The 25,737-nt window shown below is 34.5% G+C and overlaps 1 protein-coding gene and 1 long non-coding RNA gene across 6 annotated transcripts; one reads left to right on the forward strand and one right to left on the reverse strand.

Moving 5' to 3' along the window:
- Positions 1-4,158: 4,158 nt before the first annotated feature.
- LOC137835097 (uncharacterized) lies at positions 4,159-6,414 on the reverse strand. The gene is made up of 2 exons (XR_011085012.2): positions 6,282-6,414; positions 4,159-6,193 (listed from the first exon to the last, which is right to left on the reverse strand). It is a non-coding gene; the product is annotated as an uncharacterized LOC137835097 (long non-coding RNA).
- Positions 6,415-7,386: 972 nt separating this feature from the next.
- Positions 7,387-22,795, forward strand: GSL04 (glucan synthase-like 4). Of its 5 annotated transcripts, none has more exons than XR_016520911.1 (41): positions 7,387-7,724; positions 8,203-8,303; positions 8,658-8,773; positions 8,884-8,971; positions 9,109-9,207; positions 9,326-9,445; positions 9,628-9,720; positions 9,806-9,897; positions 10,168-10,294; positions 10,713-10,850; positions 10,924-11,000; positions 11,095-11,266; positions 12,169-12,294; positions 12,382-12,499; positions 13,153-13,481; positions 13,916-13,968; positions 14,072-14,132; positions 14,230-14,308; positions 14,386-14,435; positions 14,675-14,761; positions 14,845-14,976; positions 15,059-15,150; positions 15,221-15,305; positions 15,403-15,563; positions 15,648-15,771; positions 15,871-15,962; positions 16,041-16,209; positions 16,373-16,524; positions 17,101-17,207; positions 17,284-17,406; positions 17,482-17,562; positions 17,665-17,833; positions 17,919-18,030; positions 18,560-18,679; positions 18,783-18,898; positions 19,279-19,362; positions 20,068-20,180; positions 20,266-20,495; positions 20,896-21,741; positions 21,848-22,033; positions 22,333-22,795. XR_016520911.1 is itself a non-coding variant. In XM_068643444.2 (41 exons), the coding sequence occupies exons 1-41, from the start codon at positions 7,472-7,474 to the stop codon at positions 22,567-22,569; spliced, it is 5,898 nt and encodes a 1,965-aa protein (XP_068499545.2). In that variant the 5' UTR covers positions 7,398-7,471; the 3' UTR covers positions 22,570-22,795. The 5 variants fall into 5 exon arrangements, 3 of the variants coding, with proteins under 3 accessions (XP_068499545.2, XP_090158324.1, XP_090158323.1); XR_016520910.1 differs by having other exon boundaries at positions 7,388-7,724; positions 17,482-17,550; positions 17,919-17,971; XM_068643444.2 differs by having other exon boundaries at positions 7,398-7,724; positions 17,482-17,550.
- Positions 22,796-25,737: the final 2,942 nt, after the last annotated feature.

Genomic DNA, 25,737 nt, shown 5'->3' on the forward strand with positions numbered 1-25,737 from the left:
CAAAGAAAAAGGGCGTGGAGATATGGGGTCCTTATAAAACTCCTTCATCCTGTGGTGCTTCATATTTTTTGACAATTGTGGATGATTGTTCACGGGAAGTTTGGATCTATTTGTTAAAAGAAAAAACAGAGGTATCAGTGACTTTGAAAAAAAATTTCACACTCGTTGAGAGGCAATACAACAAATGTGTTAAAATGGTTCGCTCTGACAATGGAACCGAATTCATGTGTCTAAAACACTATTTCATTCAACAAGGTATCCTTCACCAAACTTCCTGTGTCGGGACCCCGCAACAAAATGGACGCGTCGAACGCAAGCATCGGCATATTCTGAATGTTGCTCGGTCATTACGGTTTCAAGGCAATCTTCCCATTAAATTTTGGGGGGAATGCGTTTTGACTGCAGGCTACTTAATCAATCTCACACCATCCTCCATTCTAAAAGGAAAAACCCCTTATGAAGTGATCCATGGATGTGTACCCAGCTACGCGCACTTACGAGTATTTGGTTCATTATGTTATGCTCATAATCAAAATAGACAGCGGGATAAATTTGATAGTCGTAGCCGAAAATGTGTGTTTGTCGGGTATCCATATGGCCAAAAAGGATGGAAATTATTTGATTTGGAAACAAAAACTTTCTTTGTCTCTCGTGATGTACATTTTTTCGAAAATAAATTTCCATATTTTGAAGCCAAAAAGATGGACACTGCACCACCATTGCAAAACCCAATTATTGCCAATTCTTTAGAAATTGGAACGGACCCACATTTTCTTCATGAAGTTGCCTCCTCAAACCTAGATGAATGCATCGTCAACCAACCCATTGCATCTCCCATCCCAGCCAAGGAGGATGCTACCATCACAGATGACTTCGACCATACTATCAACGACTCCGATCCGTGTATAGAAGCCTCGACGCTACCCGCGGATCCACCGCCGCGTCCGACGGAGACGGCGCCGTCGGTTTCTTCACCACCGCTGACGGCCGCGGTTCCCCTTGGGCGAGGGCATTGCGCGAAGCTGCCTTCCGTACGGTTACGCGATTTTGTCGCAGCCACCACGATACCGTCAAGCCCCTCTGTTCCGTCACCTCCTTCAACAGAATCCTCAGGTGTTTTGTATCCTATACATGATTTTGTGAATTGTGATTCCTTTTCTAACCATCATCAAAGTTTTCCTGCCTCTTTACACACCGAGCAGGAACCCTTGTTCTTTTCTCAAGCGGTCCGAGAACCCCGGTGGCGTGATGCTATGGCACAGGAGATTCATGCTCTCGAACTCAATGACACCTGGAAACTCACCGCTCTCCCTCCTGGAAAGAAGGCACTTGGGTGTAAATGGATCTACAAAATCAAATACAACTCGGATGGAACAATTGAAAGATTCAAGGCTCGATTGGTAATTCTTGGCAATCATCAAGTGGAGGGTTTGGATTACAACGAGACGTTTTCTCCTGTCTTAAAGACGGTAACCATTCGCACAACTCTAGCAGTAGCAGCCGCAAAAGATTGGGAGCTTCATCAGATGGACGTTCACAATGCGTTTCTCCATGGTGATCTTGATGATGAGGTTTATATGAAACTCCCTCCTGGCTTCCAAGAATCTCAACCAGGGGCAGTGTGCAAGCTTCAAAAGTCTCTATATGGCCTCCGACAGGCCCCCAGGTGTTGGTTTGCTAAACTATCTTCTTCTCTCACTCGTTACGGCTTCCAACAATCCCCGAAGGATCATTCCCTGTTTACTCTCAATAATAATGACATACAGTTGGTTGTGCTAGTCTACGTTGATGATCTTGTGATTGCAGGGAATAATGGTACTGCCATCCAATTTTTTAAAGGCTACTTAAATCAATGCTTTCATATGAAAGATTTAGGCCGCCTCAAGTACTTCTGGGGGTTGAAGTTGCTCGCTCCCCCAACGGAATCTTCCTTTGTCAGAGGAAATATGCCTTAGATATCATTACTGAAGTCGGATTGTTGGGTGCGAAGCCCGCCACTACACCATGTGAAGAAAATCACAAATTGAGCTCCGCTACTGGTTCTTTTCTTTCTGACCCGGCTACTTATCGTAGACTTGTTGGGAGGTTAATTTATCTGTGTTTCACTCGACCTGACCTTGCCTACAGTGTCCAAGCTTTATCTCAATTTATGCAAAATCCACGCTCTGAGCATTGGCAAGCTGCTCTTCGTGTTGTTCGATATTTAAAGGGGCATCCTGGACAAGGAATACTCCTACCTCGAGAGAACAACTTACAACTCTTTGGGTGGTGTGATTCTGATTGGGCAAGTTGTCCACTGACACGGAAATCTCTCACCAGATGGTTTATTCAACTCGGCACTTCCCCAATCTCTTGGAAAACCCAGAAACAACAAACGGTTTCTGCCTCCTCTGCTGAGGCTGAATATCGATCAATGGCTAAGACCACCCGAGAATTAAAGTGGATTAAAGACATTCTCGCTTCTCTACATGTTCCTCATCCTGACCCAATTCGTCTTTATTGTGATAGTCAAGCAGCACTTCACATTGCTAAAAACCCGGTCTTCCACGAACGCACCAAACACATTGAAGTTGACTGCCACTTTGTTCGAGATGAAATCATTCACAAGCGCCTTCTTCCATCCTATGTGCCCACACATACACAACTAGCTGACCTTTTCACCAAAGCTCTCGGTGCTAAAAAGTTTGGAGCCATCTTGGTCAAGTTGGGCATTCAAGACTTACATGCTCCAACTTGAGGGGATATTACCGGACAAAATCATTATTAGACTTAATTAGACTTAATTACAGGAATATAATCACTATTAATGAGTCTATAATTAGACTTAATTATAGGAATATAATCACTATAATTAGTCTTAATTACAGATGTTATGTGAGAAAAAGAATTTGTATGGTTCTAATGCTATGGTTATATATATGTATCATTGCTATAGATGAAAGACAGATTGAATAAAACAGAGAATATTCTTTCAGTCTCCAATGACGACAATTTAGTCAATTTTGTTTTTTCACGTAGTGTCTCCAACGACGACGCTAAGTTTAATTATTGTTGGAGATTCTGCATCGATTAGAGATTATGACATTTCATAGTATATAAGTGGGTGCAAATCTCACCTTATAAGTTAATTTTATGAGGTTGAGTTAGGCTTAAAGTCCGCTTCTTAATACGGTATCAAAGTCATTTCGAGCCTATCTTAACAATTGCTTGTTGGGTTTATCAGACCAGCTATTATCGGTCTGTTATCGGACCACCCATAATATATAGTCCCCCACACGAGTTGGTAGTCTTGACGTGAGGGGTATGTTGGAGATCCCACATCGACTAGAGATTAGGACATTTCATAGTATATAATTGGTTGCAAACCTCACCTTATAAGTTGATTTTATGAGGTTGAGTTAAACTCAAAGTCCACTTCTTAATAATTATTTAATTTTATTGAAAAGTTTTAAAAAACACAGTAGTAAACGAGAAAGTTTTTTAATAAAAGAGACATGTTGATTACTTATTCAATTTGATTTCAAAATTAAGTTTTGAGAATTAAATCTGAGATAAATTCTGATTTACTTCAATATTTATAATTTATACAAACTTACAAAGTTTTTGAAATTAAGTTACTTGGTATAGTAGGTCTTTTGAATTAAGATTTTGAAATTAAATGAATATGATTCAATGTTATTCATTTGATTTAATGATGATTACTACTGATAATTATTTTCAAATTGTTTCAGAAAGTGTTTATAACACTAAAGATGGGGAGAAAATATCAAAGCCAAAGTTTCCATATACAATGTCAAGTGGGAAAATGAAGGTGCTATAGTAAGAAATTTGCACGGACAATGATTATAGTAGAATCAAGTTTCGAAGTTTAAAGATATACACAAATCAAAGGATTTTAAATTTCAAAGTTAACGTATAAATGTTCAAGACACGCAAAAATCTTCATATCAGAAGTTTTTTCTAAAGCGTCTAATATGAAAATAATGCAGTATAGTGCAAGATTTGTGCAAACATCAAGCGCAAAAGATTCAAGTCTCAACATTCAAATATTACAAGTAAAGAAAGTTTTCAAAGACCAAAAATATCATGGCGCGATAAAAATCTTTAGAAAAAGAATTTCCTTTTGGAGCGTCTAGTACCAAAATGATTAAGTGCTTATTTAAGTTTCAACGTCATCTTTTCAAAAGCTATATATAAAGAACTAGAAGTTGAAGAACAAAAAGACACAAGCACATACAAGAACATGAAAGAAAGTCATTTTGTACAGAAGATTATATTAGTTGTAAATAGAGCATCTAGTATGTTGGGTTGTGAGATATCCATTGTAAATGTTTCACTTTTTGAAGTATAACCTCTGATCTTACATTGTTCTCTCTTTTGAGAGTGTTTGTCTCATATCTTGAGAGGTCTTAGTCTCCGAGGGAGATTAAGACGGGTGTACCTGGAGAGATGGAGACAAAATACTCTTACCTAGAGAGGTGTAGAATACTTGTACCTAGAGAGGTTTAGAATACTTGGTGTACCTGAAGAGGTCAGAATACTTGTACTTAGAGAGGTGTAGAATACTTGACGTACCTGGAGAGGTCAGAAAACTTGTATTTGGAGAAGTGCATAATACTTGGTGTACCTGGAGAAGTGCAGAATACATGGTGTACCTGGAGAGGTCAAAATACTCTAAAGAGGCGTTGAAACTTGGAGTGCTTGAAAAGGTTAGAATATTTATTACTGGAGAGGTATTGAAACTCGTTGTAACCAAAGTATTTTTAGTTAGTGAAAAGCTCTTAATTGGTTTGCTTGGAAATGGATGTAGCCCAAGTAATAAAGTGATCTGGTATAAATTTGTATCTAGTTCTCTCTTTTCTTTGCTTGTACATTGTTTTACTTTATCTTTAAATTCATGATTCATGCTCCATTCAACCCCCGGGGCCAACTATTCCTACAAATTTAACCCCAATATTACAATGTGAATGGATAGATAAAAATGGTCAAAAAGATAATGCGTTTCTGTTTCACGTGCACTGTTCAATGAAAAGGTATATGAGTACTTCACTATATAAGATCTATATTATGCAGATTAAAAGTTGAACACCCCATACTTGAGTTTTTTCTTGAAAAAGGAAATGGTAGACTTAATAAATAAACAATATGTTGTTGATATAGGGTTGGAGGAATTTCTTATAAGTGATTGGAGAAAAAAATATGAAAGAAAAAATTATATCAATACATAACCTACAATTAACTTATGCATTAGTTACTTTACAGAACTTATTTTCTATTAAATTCTCCAAAATCTAACTTATGTAGAAGTTGATTTCATCTTTTTCTTCTTATCTTTTCTCCTAAAAGGGTTTATGGAGAAGGTTTCTCCAAACAAACCCATAATTCATTTGTTTTGCCCAAGTTTGAATGTATATGCTGCATAGATGTAATTTTGTAACTCACCTGCTAGCAATCTCCTAACGCACTTGTCCTTGGTGGTTGGAATTTGTTAAAACTATATAAATAATTTGCTTTAGCTTGGTAATATACTTTCCCCCATCAATTAATATCCAAAATAATATTGTGTCAATAGGTTGCAATGTTCACCTTAAAATGTTGGAGCTGGCTATGATCAATTTACCTAAGATCTGGAATCATGAACTTCCACTCCTTAACTTGACGATTTTGACAGTGATATATGTTGTCATTGTTTAGTGAGTTTGTTCTCATCCTCATTGGCTAGATCACTAGTCAAGCTATAACATCTTGAGATTTGCCATGAGTTGGTGAAAATATTTGTTGAACAAGGAAAGCTGAGCATGGTTGAGTTAAACTTCCCAATTAGATTCAACTCTTTTTGCTAGAAGATAAGTTGATATGTTGCTGGTGATAGGTTACATTCCCAAACTTGGAGAAACTGTTTATCAGAGTCATGAATGGTTTGAAGTCAATAACAATCAACAAGCTCAAAAATCCTTTTGCAACCTGAATAAAATACAAATTACTAGATATGATGCCACCCTCCATCATCTTTTTCTAGTTGCTGTGGCTAAGGACCTTCGACTGCTCCAAGTGCTTGAAATATCAATGTCCAATAACATACTGAACATTGTTGAAAATAGGCATTGTGATGCACAACATGATGATGCTCCCCATGGAAATGAAGGTGATGCACTGAATGAGATTGCTTCTTTGAAATTAAAGGAATTAAAACCTGAAATTGGGAATAAAAATGATGCTCTAGGTGAAATATTTTTATGAAATTAGAGGAATTGAACTTGGAAAGAGTTACCAAGGCTTACAAGCTTTTGCAAGGCAAGTTGCAACTTGAAGTTTCCTGCACTTCACACAGTATGCATGATTATGCATATGATTAGATGTCCCAAATTTAAAGACTTTCTGTGATGGAAACTCAATCACTCCAAGACTTTCAAAAGTACAATATGGATGATGACCTTAATACCAGACTGGAAAAGTAATTAACACTTCAACCAAAGGTCATGAATCACAATTTTTAATTCCAACTTGTAGTGTTTATATTAATGCTCTAATTTTGTTGTCTAAACTGAATAGAAAAGGAATTTGAGTTTATCACCAAAATCAGAAGGAAAGAAGCTATCATTGCTTACTTTAATTGTCTAAGGTATTATGGCTTTTGCTTTAGTATACCCTTGAAACCTTTTTAAAGTTTTCAGTTTTTTCTGTCATTTTAATGAACAGTGATACTTTCCATTTAAATGTTGATTTGTGTTATACAACAAATCATACAATAGTTTACATACAGTACAGCAATTTTTTTTTCTCTCTTGTTCTTTTTTTCCTCCCCTTGTTAACATTCCTCTTACATGTCATATTCAGTGAGCCCTTATTATAAAACAATTTGCATGGAGCAAACAAGATTATAATAGTGGGGTGGATTACAATATCACTAGCAAAAAGTTCAGGCAACTTTTTTTACTTTATGAATTAAATATCTTTAAATTTCATGCACCTTACTTTCTTAAGCATTAAGAAATTTGTTATGGGAAAACATGTCACGTTACAGGACCTTGTATAATGTTATATATTCTGAGTTAACAACTCGTGTTTGTGGTCTTTGTTGTAGTTGTGACCATGCAATAAGTGTTCAGAGTTTGGTAAAGAAAGCAGTGAGTCAGGAACACGTGTCTTTGTTAATGTTTTTTCCCTCCTTCTCTTCATAGAGGGGAAGAAAGCTACAGCCAAAACAAAAACAGCTCCAAAAGCAAAAGCAAAAGAAGGCATTAAGCTTTGCAATCAGTGCACAAAGCAAAGCGCACAGACACACTACAAAGCTAAAACAAAATCAGAAACAGTTCCAAAAGAAAAAGTAAAAGAATGCATTCAACTTTCCAATTAGTCCACAAAGCAAAGTGCACCAAAGCTTACCTCACTAAGCAAACACTATGGAGAAGATTCAACATATATACCATGCATGCGTGTCACCCTTTTGCTGGTTTCTTAGATCAGAGCAATGTCAGAGATTGTGCCTGCAGAACCCATTGAAGGCATCTATTTCGAGCGAGGAGAGACATCAACAGCATCAGCATCGACATCAGAGGCACCCCATGTTACGTTGGCCATTACCAATGGCACCAACAACGAGGAATATGCTCCAGAACCCTTTGACAGTGAGAGGTTGCCAACAGTTTTTGCTTCTGAAATCCAAAGGTTCCTTCGAGTGGCTAACTTGCTTGGAAAGGAGGAGCCTCGTGTTGCATATCTTTGTGAGTCCTTTTCATTGTCTGGGTCTCTTTGTTGATTTCTTTTTCTTCATTTGTTTGTTGATTCAGGGAAATTCAGTTTCTTCTGAAATTGGTGCATAATTGAAGGTCCTGCAACTGGTTTTCTATTTCTTTTTCTTTTCTGAAATGTGTGAACTTGGATTGAAAATGTTTTTAATACTTTAAAAACACAATTCTTTGTCTCCAAATAAGGAGAGAAAAAATATCCGTGCTGTTCAATTTCTTGATATTGTTATCTTGTTTATATCATTCTTCAATTGGTAAACAGTTGTTTGTACCATGCACAGTGCAATTTGTATGTGTTGGACTTTTGACTTTGATTGTAAGCCATGAAGGCTCTCCACTAGAAATTTTATATATTCCTTGTAGTACGTAGTCTTTTACTTGACAAAAATGAGATTCTCCGTTGATTATCATCAATATATGCATTTCACATTGTCCCAGTAAACCAAATTTGCAGGCCGTGTTCATGCCTTTGTGATTGCACACAACTTGGACAAAAATTCTAGTGGAAGGGGTGTTAGACAATTCAAAACTTCACTACTTCACAGACTTGAACAGGTAAACAAGAATGTTTTTCAATTTTTATTCATTTCAATGTGAATATGAATTCAACGGATTTTATTGCCTAGCATAATAAGTCTACAACAAAATCAAGTATAGCAGTAAGTGACTGTAAAATTAAGAATGATCTCTGTTTTAGTTAATAATAAAAAAAGCCACTAAAATTTTATGTCATGATTTATTTGAGCTTTCGTGTTGTGACTTATCTATATACAAAGAAAAGCATAAGATATGAAGTTCTTAATTATCTCCATTTATATTTTCTCAATCAGAAACATCTATAGGATTGTTTTGCTTATAAGGTTAGGGAAGTTAATCATTGCATGTTGTTTTGTAAATTCTGACTTACAGGATGAGCACGTTACAAAAAAGAGGGGAACAAGTGATATTCGTGAGCTTAAGAATGTTTACCGTGCCTACAGGGATTATTATAGCAGACATGATAAAGCATTCGATTTAGAACAAAGGTACCTAAGTGTGCTTAAATTTAAAATTGCATCGTTTTCCCATTCAACAAAATTTTTCAAACGCCTTAATAGCCTACTAAAGTAACTCATATGATGCTTTATCCAAACAGTCGAAGACAGAAGTTGATAAATGCACGAGATATTGCTTCTGTTCTGTTTGAGGTGCTAAAGACAGTTACAGACCCAGCTGCTTCTCAGGTGATCCTTTTTGTTTCGTCCTTTTCATATTTTTTTATCTTCCCTTTCCCTTCATGACATGCTTAGTCAGAAATAGGAATCATATGAATTTACCGTGCATTTCTTTTCCTTAGAGTTTCTCTCTTTTTCCAACATAGGCACTTATTCAAGGAAATGCAATCCATAGAAAAACTGAATTTAACATTCTTCCACTTGAGCAAGGAGGCATTCAGCATGCAATTATGCAGCAACCTGAGGTCTGACATTTCTTGAATGATTCACATTTTCTCCTTTCATTGATGTCTTATGTCCAAGCAACAGAAGACTCAATTGCAATATGATGGACTGAGTTTTATACTAACAAAATTGATACAGATTAAGGCTGCCATTGCAGTTATTCGCAATGTTCGCGGTTTACCCCCAGCCCAAGATTTCAAGAGACATGGGTCCTTTGTGGATCTATTTGATTTTCTTCAGCATTGTTTTGGATTTCAGGTCACTTTTCCTAGTTAAATTGAACTCAAACATTCCTTTTTGCTTCTGTATGATTTTGATTGTTGCATAGAAAAAAGCTCCCCATTTGTTCAGTTTTGAGGACGTGATGTAATAATGTATGATTAGCATTGCTCTTTCTAGTCGTTCAAAAATTTTTATTCTATATTTGTGTTTGACCATAGGAAGCCAATGTTGCCAACCAAAGGGAACATCTTATTCTACTCCTATCCAACATGCAAACTCGTCAAACTCACAACCAGACATCTGCTTTGAAGGTTCATTTGCTATTGATCATGTATGTTTTGATTTTACTTTATGATAATTGACAATATAAACTTTATCATCATTTTTATAAATCAGTTAGGGGAAGGAGGTGTGGATGAACTGATGAGAAAGTTTTTCAAAAACTATACCAACTGGTGTAAGTTTTTAGAAAGGAAAAGCAATATCCGGTATGTTTATTGATCTAATTCTATTGTAACTTTCAATAATTTATACTGTGTTTGTTCTTCTGATAAAAGACAGGGTGTTACCCTTCTCTTTTTCTCTGAATCTGGATTGTGATGATAATGATGATTTTTCATTCTGTTGAACATTCTTCATTCCTTCAAGCTTTCTACTGTTTTATTTATTTAATTTTGAACCATAATTTGTTTTGTTTCTACATTATTTCTGTTTTCTGACCTTCTATTTACTCAGTAAGCCTGTTACTTGTGTTGCAGTTTACCTTTTGTGAAACAGGAAGCCCAGCAATATAAAATTTTGTATATTGGGCTTTACCTGCTCATATGGGGGGAGGCAGCTAATTTGCGGTTCATGCCCGAATGCCTCTGCTATATTTTTCATCATGTACGTTGAAACAACCAATTTTTATTTTCCTTTTCTAAAGAAAGTGTCCATTGGTTTATGAAAATATCTTTTGTTTTTATGTGATAATACAAATGCCATTTGGATTTTTTAAACATTTCATGATCAAAGAGTATGTAAGGAAATTTAGTTCATAGAAGAATCTTGAATCCATGATTCACAATAAACATCGTAGCGTTGTTTGATCCATGTAAAGTTCCTCCTTGTTGTTGATAGAATCCTAATAAGTTTATGCTTTTTTATTCTTTTAACATAGAGAAAACTGACCCGGCATACATGATGAAGTTATATAATGCACTCATCAACACAGCTATTTTCTTCACTGATTGAAATCTCTAACAACCTTAATCATATGATTATTATCTAATTTATTTTCGTCCTTCTTTTGTGAGTTCTGTAGATGGCATATGAATTGCATGGTATTTTAAGTGGTGCTATCAGCTTAACGACATGGGAAAAGGTCATGCCTGCATACGGAGGAGAACCAGAGTCTTTCCTTAACAATGTTGTCACACCAATATACACTGTTATAAGAAAGGTACTCTCTAATCTATCATTCTTTTGTTTTGGATCGTCTTCTTCAATATAACTAATTTATTTTCAATCCAAAGGAAGTTGACAATTGCAATGGTGGGGCATCTGATCATTCTATATGGAGAAACTATGATGATCTGAATGAGTATTTCTGGTCAGCATTACAATTAGACTAAGATTTCTCCAGTTGTTTTTATAATCCCTTCATTCCATATCATTAGATCCTTACTGCTATTCAATATATGCAGGTCTCTTGATTGTTTCAAAATTGGTTGGCCCATGCGTCTAGATCATGACTTTTTCTTTGTAAAATCCAGAACTAAACCAAAAGCAGATGTCAAGAATGATCTTGGTAGGTCACCTGGTAAAACAAAAGGGAAGAAAAAGAGAGAAAAAAGGGATGAAGAAGAAGAACAAGAGGTGATTCTGAGATTCTCAGATGCATTATACTTCAGATTTTATATTAGTGAATTTGAACCATTAAACTAAAGCTATATGGAGTTTCAAATGACATTTAAATTTTATATTTCTTCATCATATGTTGTTACTCATCATTATATATAGTACTCACAACTCGGGGCTCTTATTAGGTAGACATATCATGGATACCTCTGCTTATTTACTTTTGTATGAAATGAAATTTGCTTCAGAAATTCTTTTGAATAATATGAATCTCAATTGACTTCTTAGTTAAGTTAGTGCTAACTATGATGTTTCCATTTCTTGAACTGTCATAGTCTCCAGCATGACCTAAAGTCTACGTAGTACTCTCTGACTTCAAAGATGGCTGTTTATCTTGTTCCATAGTTCATTAGTTTTACCTAGTAACCCGTGAATAAAAGTTCCATAACATTTTATTAATTTGGAGGATGATTCAGAATATTTATATTGATCAATAAAGATGTTGGACTTCCATTACTTCCTATTTCCCTTGGAGTCATGTCCTAGAGGGAATTCATTCATTATTTCTATTACCCAAAAGATAGGTAGGGATATTTCTCTTTGAATTCGTAGCCTTATAATCTATTCATAAAAGAAATGCATATGGTACAACTAAAGACTAAGCCAGGGTTCAACAAGAAAGTTGCTTCAGCATTATGACCTCTAGGTCACACAGGTTGAAATCTTAGAAACAGCCTCTTTGCATGTGAGAGTAAGGTTGTGTACATCTACCATAGAGTTTGATACAACTACAAAGAATTGAGTCTTTTGTACTCCCATTTGACATATTAAATGTTAACCCTGTTATTCAATTTCTCTTGTAAGAAACTACCACTCTATACTGAAAAATATACCTGCTTTTATTTACTTTCCTTGCACAGGATAAAAAGGAGGAAATCCATGAATCACAGTGGCTGGGAAAGACAAATTTTGTAGAGATTCGTTCATTCTGGCAAATTTTTAGATGTTTTGATAGAATGTGGAGCTTTTATATTCTATCCCTTCAGGTTTACTCAAAATCTAGTGCGGATAATATACAAATTTCAGCTACTTATAATATATAATATTGGAATTTGACTTGTGCTGGTTCTCAGGCCATAATAATCATTGCTTGTCATGACTTGGGAACTCCACTACAGTTGTTTGATGCCATAGTATTCGAGGACATAATTAGCATCTTCATTACCTCGTCAATTCTTAAACTAATTCAAGGTATGGTGATCTTTTATATCATTAATTGGCATTGAAGTTTGTTTAATTGGATGAAACAAATAGAAGTAAAAGTATCAATGTTATACTATTAACCACTTCTTAAGGAGGAGCTGTCCAGAACGGTTTCCCTTCTTCCTTATTGGACCAGACTATATAGTAAATAGAATGGCATACCCCTGGGATGTTGCACTGCTAATCCATTGATTGCTTCTAGTCACTTGATTCCTTGTACATGTATCTTCATGGGTATTTGTGTTGGGAGGTTACTTTCTAAATCATGACTCAACTAAAAAGTAATAAAATTTTGAGAACTTCAACATTAACCTTAATTTGCCAATTTGGGGAGGTGATCCCCTTTAACCTACCACAACCATAATGGTAACATCTCAATGGTTAATTTCTTCTTTCTCAAACAAAAAATATTGTCAACTTGGATATAGTAAACTACTCAGTAACATACATGTACTCGTAACAGTCACATCAGATTATATTGACGTGTTAAGTTAACTCAATGACGGAAAAGATCCAAATAAGTAATTTTAAAATCTTAACAGTTTACCATTAACATTCTTGATATTATACATGGATAGTGTGCCCCTTGTTCTTCCCCTCATATAATCATGATAATAAAGGTTCCCATGTTTTTTTCACAGCAATTTTAGACGTTTCCTTCTCGTGGAAAGCAAGATATACGATGGAATATTCTCAAAAGGTGAAACTAGTGATGAAGCTGGTCTTAGCCATTATATGGACTATTGTCCTTCCTGCATGCTATGCTAATTCGAGAAGAAAATATACTTGTTATTCCACCAAGTATGGAAGTTTGATTGAGGAATGGTGCTTTACTTCCTATATGGTTGCAGCGGCAATATACCTGACAACTAATGCAGTTGAAGTTGTGTTATTTTTTGTCCCTTCTGTTGCCAAGTATATTGAGGTCTCTAATTACAAGATATGCAGAGTTTTGTCTTGGTGGACTCAGGTAAGTTCGTCTTATATGTTACTATATTTTCCAACAGCATGTTAAATTTGCAGAACTGCTTGATCCAATTTGCCATTTAGTGAACTTCTGTTACAATTACACTCCTGATCTTAATAATCATTCCAGTGCCTACTTTGGTCTGTTTCTTGTTTTAATGAGTCCATTTACTAGATAATGTGATTTTTTTAACATCTTAGTAATATCACTATACATACATACTCTTTTAGAGCAATGAATTTTTTATTCTTTCCATTCCCTCATTTGGGAGGACTACATCTGATTGATGTGTTCATTTTCATCTCCATCATTCAGCTCTAGAATTTACAAGTATAAATTATTTTCCTATGTTTTGTATGTGCATGTAATTGACTATAATATTCATTCATGTCATTAGATATTGTAACTTGAGTGTCGCCATTTTTTTTATCATACAGCCTAGAATCTATGTTGGTCGAGGGATGCAAGAAGACCAGGTTTCAGTTTTAAAGTATGTCATATTACCTTGTTGGCTTCAGATTATATGCATTTAGTTGCTTTAGTGTATATCCATCCTAATTGATATAAATATGTTGAATTTTTTTCCAATACAGGTACACATTATTCTGGATATTGGTGTTATCATGTAAATTTTTGTTTAGCTACACTTTTGAGGTAATAATAACAGAGCACCGATTATGCGACCACATCAATTTGGTTTAATTGTTTACCAACTTACTCTCAGTGACCAATGCAATATCCATGCTTGCAGATAAAACCACTCATAGCACCTACCAGACAGATTATGAAAATTGGGGTGCATTATGAATGGCACGAGCTTTTTCCAAAAGGTATGGTGCATTTTTAATTGTTTTCATTACACAAAGGACCAGTTAATGTCTCTGATAACAGTTTGGATGTGCTGCAGTCAAGAGTAATGCCGGTGCAATTGTAGCTGTATGGAGCCCTGTAGTAATTGTGAGTTGGAATCATTTTCTTACACGTAGACTTCTTTCCTTTTAACTTCAAATCTGTCATTTTAAACGTACTTACCAAGTGGGGAAAACATGTTCTACTGATTGAAGTACAAATCTGTGTCGATGAAGTGGTCAATCAGTCATTATGTGTTAAGATAAAATTCCTTCAATTAATGACCATTTCTTTAAGAAAATCATATTGATTGATTGTTAACATCATTTCATTCTTTGTTTATTAAGGTATATTTTATGGACACCCAGATTTGGTATTCAGTTTTCTGTACAATAATTGGTGGACTTTATGGTATTTTGCATCACCTTGGTGAGGTAAGCTGAGGTTTTTATTTTCTTCTTTCTTTCTTTTACCACAGAAACGAAATGGTCATCTCATATTTCTAATTTGAAAATAGATAAGAACACTCGGAATGCTGAGAAGTAGATTTGACTCCTTACCTTCAGCATTTAACGTCTGTCTGATCCCACCATCTTCCAAACGTGGTAAAAAGAAAAGAAAAGGTTTCCTCAGCAATATATTTCAGAAGGTGTGTTCTAAATTAGCAATAGTAAGATAAGATTATTTCAGTATATTTGTTCCCTTATGTTGACCACTAATCTGTGTTGCAGTTGCCGGATGAAAAAAATGCCACTGCCAAATTTGTTGTTGTATGGAATCAAATTGTAAATCAACTACGTCTTGAAGACTTGATCAGTAACAGGTGATGTTTGTTGTTACTTTCCTGCACTGCTATGCCTTATTCCAGCACCTCACAATGATTTTTTCAACAGAGAGATGGATTTGATGATGATGCCTGTGTCTTCCGAATTGTTTTCTTCCAAGGTTCGTTGGCCTGTTTTCCTCTTGGCAAATAAGGTAAAGTACTTTTAACCAAAATATTATGAGATTACCGTTTTAGTATTATTAGCTGTACATCTTATTCGTTAATGAACTCTTCTTGTACATATTATAGTTTTCTACAGCTTTGACCATTGCGAAAGATTTTGAGGGAAAGGAAGAGATTCTTGTCAAGAAAATTACAAAAGACAAATACATGTTTTATGCTGTAAGAGAGTGTTACCAGTCGCTAAAATATGTTCTTGAAATTCTGGTTGAGGGTAGCATGGAGAAAAGGTAAAAAGAAATAGAATGTTTTTCTGGATTCAATCTGACCCTTTAGCAAGATTTTTTATTGGATCATTATTTGTGCATATATAGGATCATATGTGATATACTAAGCGAAATTGAAAAGAATATCCAAGAAACAACTCTTCTACAGAACTTTAACATCAAAGTTCTCCCAGCCCTACATGCTAAAGTTGTTGAGCTAGCTGAACTTCTGGTAATTGTTTCCTAGACCTAAACTAAAGGCCAAGTATGTTGACAAATTTGTATGATCGGTAACTTTGAGTCCTAGTAACTTTGATATAAATTCCATAAGATGGAGGGAGAAAAAGACAATCAGCACAAAGTTGTGAAAGCCCTGCTAGATATATTTGAGTTGGTGGTGAATGATATGATGGTTGATTCCAGGTATTGTTGCTTAAAAATATGTTGTCCTTTGATATATTACTATGCTTCAGCTTCTAATTACTTACTAAATCTGTACAGAATATTGGATATGCTCCAGTTTCCCGATCAAAATGAGTGTGGCTTTGTCTATTTTAGAAATGATGATCAACTATTTGAAACCGTGGAAATGAATAGGGATTTTTATCCATTTTCCAATGAGAATTCTATCCAATTTCCATTGCCAGAAAATGGTCCTATGATGGAAAAGGTGATGTTTATTACCCCTATAATGTTTTATTGTCATTCCCTTTTCATCAGGAACTAGTTATTATAGCGCACAACTTCACATAAAAATGCTGGCACATATTTATAGTAATGAGAAAGAAATCAACTCATGTTATGTTCTGATATAATCAGCCTGTTCATGGCAGATCAAGCGTTTTCATTTGTTGCTTACGGTCAAAGAAACAGCAATGGATATGCCTGCAAACTTAGATGCTCGAAGGCGCATATCATTCTTTGCTACCTCTTTGTTCACAGATATGCCTGATGCTCCAAAAGTTCACAATATGATGCCATTCTGGTAATTACATATGTCCAGCATTGCATTTCCTTTGATAGGTTGACTAAAATTGTACATTATGTTCTTGTAGTGGCATTCATAACACTTCTCTCTTAATACTTAATTTACTATTAGAAAGTGAGTTTAAGCCTAACTCAAAATCTTACAAAACCAGGTAAGGTGAGATTTGTCCCACTTATATACTATAAATTGCTTATATCTAATCGATGTGATCTTCAACACACCCTCTCAAACCGAGGACATCAAGCATGGGAATTGAGGGGACCCAATAGCGGGTGGCACAATGGACTCAAATCTCAATTAGGATAGACTCTTACTCTAATACAATAATAGAAAGTGAATTTAACTTTAACTCAATCATACAAATCTACCTCGGTAAGGTAAGGTTTGTCCCCACTTATATACGGTAAATTGGTTATATGTTTAGTCAATGTGGGATCTCCAACATGTATTAACATTAAGATTGAGGGATAAATGACACAATGACTTAAAAACTAGTAAAAAAGGATTAGTAAAATCTATTATAGTCCTGTAGTAAAATCACTAACCCTCTCTTATATGTAACATGATTGGTAGTGTTATAACACCACATTACATCGAGGACATTAATTTTTCGCTTAAGGAGCTTGGTTCAGATAAAGAGGAGGACTCCATCATCTTCTACATGCAAAAGATATATCCAGGTTCTTTACATATGAAATTATTTGTATCTTAAACATTCTATTTGAATTCATCTCATACCTATTACAATTTCAATAGATGAATGGACAAATTTTTTGGAACGCATGGGTTGTGAAAACAGACGAAATTTAGAAGATGAACTCGAGGTAGAAGATCTTAGACAGTGGGCTTCATTCCGTGGCCAGACGCTAAGCAGAACAGGTTCGGATTTTGCCACTCTCGTTTGGATATGCATTCAATTATAAGTCATTATGTGATCATTGCAATTTTTAACAGTTAGAGGGATGATGTACTACAGAGAAGCCTTAAAATTACAAGCATTTCTTGACATGGCTGAAGAAGAAGGTTTGTGACCAAGTATAAGTAACATTATTCATCAGTATTTTGTTTTGGTGGAAAGAAATATAGGGAAAAAATCAACATAATCAAATAACTTCGGGACTGGTTGTGTTAAAGCAGATATTCTTGAGGGTTATGAGACTGCTGAAAGAGGTAACCGTGCATTGTTTGCTCGTCTAGAAGCACTAGCAGACATGAAATACACCTATGTTATTTCCTGTCAATCATTTGCATCACAAAAGGCTATGAATGATCCACGTTATCAAGATATGATCGACTTGATGACAAGGTAACCTTTTTCAAGGAAAGAGAAAGATGACTTTCTTCTTGATATGAAATAAGCAGACAATAAACCTTGCGTGTGTTACCTGCAGGTATCCATCTCTTCGTGTTGCTTATGTTGAGGAAAAGGAGAAGATAGTGCAGGGTAGGACTCACAAAGTATATTCATCTAAACTGGTTAAAGTTGTCAATGGTTTTGAACAGGTATTTTTCAACATCATGAAAAAAACTAGTCTTAGAAATATTGGTAAGGATTGTACCTACAAGCCGGTTGAGCTTTTTAATAGGTCACAATGCCTTTTAAACAGCAGTAGCATCAGTTGCAAGAGATATTAGTGCCAATAGATTATATTAACCACAATCACATTCATAAAAAATAAAAACTTCTACATTCACATTGCTTAGATTTCATGTGGGAGGATCAAATGTAACTATAGCAAATTCCAAACTATATGTATCAATATTCTCAGTGATAAGATTAAGAGAATGAGATTGGAATGAACATCCTCCTACTGAACGTTTATTTTAACAAACTTTGATGTCATACCATGAATACAATTACTGTGCCTAGGCTCAAAACTGGCATATTTCTTTAATGTTAATCTCAAATATTTTATCAAATCAGATGATTTTTTTGATACAGTCCAAATCATTAATTTTATTATTACATGTATAGTCATGACCATTCGGATGCATCATTATTGACATGATAAAACTGCTGCTTCTTTTATAGACAATATATCAAATAAAACTACCAGGTCCACCACATCTTGGAGAAGGGAAGCCTGAAAACCAAAACAATGCAATAATATTCACTCGAGGTGAAGCACTCCAAACAATTGACATGAACCAAGTAGGACTACTTTTTGTTTACTTTCTTACAAATTGATTATTTTCTATCATTATATTATAAAACTTGTTCATTTCAATGTTCTCAAGAGTATCTTATTTGACAGGATAATTACTTGGAAGAAGCTCTGAAAATGAGAAACCTTCTCCAAGAATTTCTTCGGCGCCAAGGAAGGCGTCCTCCTACAATACTTGGCTTAAGGGAACACATTTTCACAGGAAGGTTAGTCCTTTGCATCTCATGCATAAAAAAATCGCATTGTGGTGACAATAAGGGAGATTCAACAGGGTTCCTTTCATCAGAAAAATATACATATTCATATTATGCACAATGTTAATCACATGTTCCTTGAAGCATAAACATGGTCCAAGTCTAAGACATTATTTCATGTTACCATAATATGAGAAACATATAAAACCAAATGTCTCAAGAATAGAATATAAACGTGATGCCAGAGGATAGTATGAAACCAAATGTCTTATTTTACACTCACATTTTGTTTGTTGTACTTGCTTTTTCCCCCTTACTCATAAATGTCTTGCATTAATATTAGTAAGTTAATTAATATACTAATAGGATTTCTCTATGCTTTCTAATTTCAGTGTGTCTTCTCTGGCATGGTTCATGTCATATCAAGAGACCAGCTTTGTCACCATTGGTCAAAGGCTTCTCGCTAATCCTCTCAGGTAGTAAATATAAAACGTTGTTTTGAAAATGAAAGGAACTATAAGTATTTCTTACAAGATTTCTTTATTCGAAAAAAAACATTATTTGAATGTGAACTCCAAAAATGAGTTCCTTAAAATTGAAAGAGTTATCTATTTGGAAACTTTATTCAATTTCATGGAACTAATTTTTGTATAACCTATATTAAAATAATGTTTTTGTTAATATAAAACTCTTGTGAGAAACTCTAAAATAGGAAAAGTTCATTTAAGAATCCAAGTTATCTACCAAACCTACAATAATTTTTAATTGATAATTTTATATACTTGATTTGTTTTCGTAGTTGTATATACACACACAGCAGTAATTTTTGTACTTGTGATGCAAGGCAAGCAAAAGTTTGGCTTTCTGCAATCAAGATAGTGATTTCTTTTACTTAATATTACTGATTGGAAGTTTTTCAAGGACGATTTCATACTCTAGTTTCTCTTTAATAAACTAACGGTGATCCTTATTTTCTGAAAGTAGTCTACATGTATCAGTAAAGTAGAATTCTCTTGTATATATAAATATATGAAATATGATAAGGCAAACTCATTCTGCTTTTCGTTTTTGTTCTGTTCCGCTCTCAAAATCTTGCTCCTCTAATTACTACTTTCATCTCATCATATCACCAACTTTTTCAATCATGTTTTTCTAACTCTAATGTATTATCTCTCATTCAGGGTGCGGTTCCACTATGGGCATCCAGATGTATTTGATAGGGTCTTTCATATCACAAGGGGAGGAATAAGCAAAGCATCTAAAACGATTAACTTGAGTGAGGATGTTTTCGCTGGTAGGAATTGATGAGTTCAAAACTATATTCTGACCACATGTTTTTTTATAATGGAAACAAGTACAAATGTGGTTATGTCATGCAGGATTTAATTCAACACTAAGACGGGGATGTATTTCCTATCATGAATACTTGCAAATTGGCAAAGGTCGTGATGTAGCTCTTAACCAGATCTCAAAATTTGAAGCTAAGGTAGCAAATGGAAACTGTGAGCAAACTATAAGCCGTGACATATTCCGCCTTGGGCGGCAATTCGATTTTTTCCGGATGCTATCATGCTATTTCACAACAATTGGATTTTACTTCAGCAGCTTGGTAATTTCATTGAGCCATCAAATTCTTTTTAGACTCTTTTAATCGAAACACAATGTTTACATATCCTATTATTGTTATCTATTTAATTTTCACTACAAGACATGAAGTATTGGAATTGTTAACAAGTTATTCTTTATAAAGCAAAAACAGTTTAAGCTCACTAAGGTTAATGTATGCAAATATGCTTGTGTACATGATAGTTTGGGGGGAAGGGGAGAACATTTTTTACTTTCCATGATCTAGCATTACATCTTAGATAAATGCAAAGTATCACACAAAGAAATAATACATAGGACATTTCCCAAATTCTAAGTAGCACCAGCTTGTCTGATGCTTTATACATGACAGTGCCATGCCATATCCTGTTTGACTAAGCTAAATTTATTGAATAACTCCACAGATTTCAGTGATAGGAATCTATGTATTTCTCTACGGGCAGCTATACCTGGTGCTTAGTGGGTTGGAAAGAGCGCTTATCGTTGAGGCTCGACTAAAGAATGTGCAATCCTTAGAAACAGCTCTTGCCTCCCAGTCATTCATACAACTTGGACTTCTGACAGGCTTGCCAATGGTGATGGAAATAGGACTTGAGAAAGGTTTCCTCACAGCTTTAAAGGACTTTGTCCTTATGCAATTGCAGCTCGCTGCTGTTTTCTTCACCTTCGCCCTTGGAACAAAAACACATTACTATGGTCGAACGCTTCTGCATGGGGGTGCAAAGTACAGACCAACTGGACGTAAAGTTGTCTTCCATGCTAGCTTCACTGAGAACTATAGATTGTATTCAAGAAGCCACTTTGTTAAGGCATTTGAGTTATTGCTGCTGTTGATTGTTTATAACATGTTCAGGAGGTCCTACCAAAGTGACATGGCATATGTGTTGATAACATATGCCATTTGGTTTATGTCTCTGACTTGGTTATGTGCACCTTTTCTTTTTAACCCTGCTGGGTTCAGTTGGACCAAGACAGTAGATGACTGGAAAGAGTGGAATAAATGGATCAGACAACAGGGTGGTATAGGAATTCAACAAGATAAAAGTTGGCATTCTTGGTGGCATGATGAGCAAACTCATCTTCGTTGGTCGGGTCTTGCTTCTAGGTTTGCTGAAATATTGCTTTCTCTCCGTTTTTTCATCTATCAGTATGGTCTGGTCTATCATCTAGACATCTCTCAGCATAGCAAAAACTTTTTGGTTTATGTCCTTTCATGGATTGTGATTGTTGCAATTTTCCTCTTGGTGAAGGTAACTTCTTCATGGCTTCTCCCTTACTCTATTAAGAAATTTAGTAAGCAAAATCCTCCAAATAGTACAATTGTATGTTAATAACATAAATTAAACATCCATGCAGGCCGTTAACATTGGAAGGAAACTACTGAGTGCTAACTATCAGCTCGGATTCAGACTTTTCAAAGCATTCTTGTTCCTGGCTGTTCTTGCCCTCATCTTTACTCTTTCTATTATATGTCAATTGTCATTGATGGACCTTTTTGTTTGCTGTCTAGCATTCATGCCAACTGCGTGGGGTTTGATACTGGTAATAATCTTAACCAAAGCTTGAGCTAAACTGTCACATTTTCAATTTGTTGGCTGACAAAACTTAAATGCAGTTACATAGACACTTTTGGTGATGTTTCCAATTAGAATTGGAGTTTCATCTAGATAATCTGCGTGCAAAAAAGAAGAAGGAAACTTCATGAAAATAAAAAGATGAAACATCAATTCTGATTGAAAAACGGAACTAAACCTACCTAACAAACTATATGTAAATTTGTCCTTGTTTGGCATACTTTTTTCCCTGGACTTGAGACCATGAAATGTTTTTTATTGGTTCAGATTGCACAGGCTGTAAGGCCAAAGATAGAGCACACAGGGCTGTGGGACTTCACACGTGCACTTGCAAGAGAATTTGATTATGGAATGGGGATAGTTCTTTTCGGACCTATAGCTATTTTGGCATGGCTACCAATCATTAAAGCCTTCCATGCTCGTTTCCTTTTCAATGAGGCATTCAAAAGGCACTTGCAAATCCAACCAATTCTATCAGGAAAAAAGAAGAAGCACAGGACTTGACCATCATTCTCGTACTTGTTTGTGTACAGTCAAACATTAATGTCTTGATATTCTATAGGAAGATTTTAGGAACTAGACAATGGTTACACACCATGTACAGCTGCATTCATATTAGTATACATTAGTACACGTTCATTTATGTACAAAAACAAAACTATTGTTTCTCAATGTGTAGTTGAATTAGTTAAAGAAAAGGGAATTAAACACAGCATTTGTTTCATGCAAATATCACTATTCTATACTCAAAATAATGCATAAAATAAAATAAGTAAAAAATGGCTCCGTCACACCTATGAAGCTCAGACACTCTTTTTATATGACGTGTCCGTATTAGACACGATACTCGTAGGACACTTATTTTCATGTTTTAGAGATTATACGTATCTCCGTGTTTGTGTTTGTGCTTCACCCTCCCCAACGACGTCGTTTCTCCGACAATTTCCTTTTTACCCTTATCAAAGCTTTACGTCGTTTCTCCATGACAATATTGTTTTTCTGCTGTGATCGTTGGCGTTATTGTAGGGTACGTTGAGGTCAGCAGAGCTACTATGGAGGTGGTGGTGCGTTTTAATGGATTGTGTTTAAGAATTTGGGGGTGATTATGGGATTTAAAGGTTTTCAGAAAATGGGGTTCCGATATTCACTTATGAAACACATAATCCGAAAGAGAAAAAATCATCACAGAATGCTTAATCTGTAAGAAGAAAAATTAACTCCGGTGTTCCGTAATTGAAAAGAAGAAGGAAGAAGAAGGAAGAACTCTCAAGGATAGTTTTGTAACTTCAGATTGAATGTGAGGGTGCAGGAAGAAAAATGTAGAGTTTAGAAAGAAACACCCGTTTAAAAATGAGGTGTCGTGAGGGGCTGGTTTGAAGAGGCTAGGGAAGGGCAGTTTCTTCCTCCACCCTACATTTTTCTTCCTGCACCCCCATAATTTTTAAATTCCGAAATTGACCCCACAATTTCGAGATTTGAGAATGTGTTACGGATTCATCAATTCGGAAGTGAATTATGTTGCATTCGAATGAGGGGGTGTTCCGAAAGCAAAGATTGCATAAATTATTGATTTTCAGATTGCTGAATCCGGAAGCTAATTTCTATTACGGATTGGTGGATTCGAAATGATTTTTTTTAATTATGGATTTCCAAATCCAGAATGCATATTTTGAATTACGGATTGGCGAATCCGGAATGGTTTTTTCAATTATGGATGTTTAGCATTTTTTTATTTTGGATTAACACTATCATTCATGTACTAACGGAAGCATCAATCCAGAATATTACCGAATGCGTCAATTCAAAAATTTACCGGAAGCGCCAATCCAAAAATTTACTGGATTTCATAATCTGAAATACAAAAAAAATGTACAATTTATATAGGGACACTTTTGTCTTTACACAATCTTGTGGGGTGCAGGAAGAAAAATGTAGGGATGCAGGAAGAAATGGCTTTATCTTTGGCAAGTTCTTCCTACACCCAATCATTTTTAACCTCCACCCAATATAATTTTTATTTCTGAAAATGTCTTTCATTACAAAAAATAAAAATCCAAAATTGAAAACAATATATTCCATAAAAATATATCTGGAATTCAAAATTCAAAATCTCATTCCAGATAAAAAAAAATCGTAATACATATATATAACCCTATTTATTTAAGGATATCTTCGTCTTTTCATATTGGGTGCAGTGATATGATATGATGCGGAAAGTAATTGCCTTTATCTTTTGGCACTTATAATTATAAGTGTAAATTGTTGTTTGGAAATTCACTTTAATGATATAATTTGAAATTCAAACCTATATATTCTAATGGTAGAATCTTGATATGTATTTCTCATTTTTAATATATTTCTATATTCAAAAATTATTTTACATTGTATAATTTAAAATACATTTTTAAATTATATATTTTTAGATTATGTAATTTAGAAATATATTTTTAGATTATGTAATTTAGAAATATATTTTTAAATTATATAATTTATAAATATATTTTAGATTGTATAATGTAGAATGATGTGTAACATAAATACATATTTTTTAGATTAAGTATTTTGAATATGAAAATATATTTTGAAATATTGAATTCAAAATATACAATCCAAAAATTTTAATCATGAACAATTTAGATGGAGGTGAAATTTTAATCATGAACAATTTAGATGGAGGTGAAAAAAAAAGCATGGGGTGGAGGAAGAAGTTCTCATACAAGGATTGAGGCCTAGTGTTAGTTAACGTGTTTTGTGAGTTGTTAGTAAGAGTGTTTAGAATCAAACTGATTAAAAAAATAATCAAAAATTAATTCAAAAAATTTATAACCAAATTGTTAAAAATGGGAAAATCATAAGAATGGAGAATTAATAATTCTTGATAAAAAAAATTATCAATTAATTAATAATGCTAAAAAGATTATTTGGTTTGTGAAACAATTTAAACTAAAATTATGTGCACTTTATCAACTTCTTATAATCATTTATCTAGATATTTTCGTATTCATTCGGATTAAGGACCATAATATGATTATTTCGTCTCACACAAAACATCATATGCATATTTGATCTATGAAGGTTTGTTAAGAAATGCGTACTTGAAAGAGATACCTCTTTATAAATACTTTTAATAGGTTTCGTTTGATGAATTATAAAGCATTTTTTCTTGAACAGACTTTTGATGAGCCTAATTCTATTCACACTTAATAGTTTTAATCATAGATTATTGGGCTGTAATCATGGATAAATTCACTATTTTAATTAATATCTTCTAATTGGGTTTGTTTTGGCATTAATTCTTATTTCTATTAATTTTGTGTTTTTTACCCAAGTTGCTTCTTTTTAATCAAAATTGGAAATGAAATCTAAGATAAAGAATTAGATAATTAAATATGCAAATATCTCAAAAAAATTGAAAGCAAATTTTTTGCAGAGATATTATCTCAAAATCCTACAATTAAAACTCTTCTATGAAACCCTTCAAAAATAGAGCAAATATACTTTGAAGATATTATTCAAGAGAGTCTTCTGCAATGTCTCTTATAGTTGTGATAAAATCAATTACAATCAATGCACAAATTTGAAGAAAAAATGGAAATAAAATATCTGGAAAAGAAGAAAAAAAATGAGACGGAGTAGGAATGAAGATATATCTTTAATAATCTGAAACGAGAA

Source organism: Phaseolus vulgaris, chromosome 5 (assembly GCF_051622355.1).
Source record: "Phaseolus vulgaris cultivar YP4 chromosome 5, ASM5162235v1, whole genome shotgun sequence".
Taxonomy (NCBI): Eukaryota; Viridiplantae; Streptophyta; class Magnoliopsida; order Fabales; family Fabaceae; genus Phaseolus; species Phaseolus vulgaris.

What these genes read in the sequence shown, in the direction of transcription:
- GSL04 (XM_068643444.2), top strand. Translation starts at nt 7,472, where the DNA reads ATGTCAGAGATTGTGCCTGCAGAACCCATTGAAGGCATCTATTTCGAG. An exon ending in CACAATATGATGCCATTCTG is followed by an intron (nt 16,525 to 17,100) that starts GTAATTACATAT and finishes CATGATTGGTAG; the next exon opens with TGTTATAACACCACATTACA. An exon ending in CTTCTCGCTAATCCTCTCAG is followed by an intron (nt 19,363 to 20,067) that starts GTAGTAAATATA and finishes TCTCTCATTCAG; the next exon opens with GGTGCGGTTCCACTATGGGC.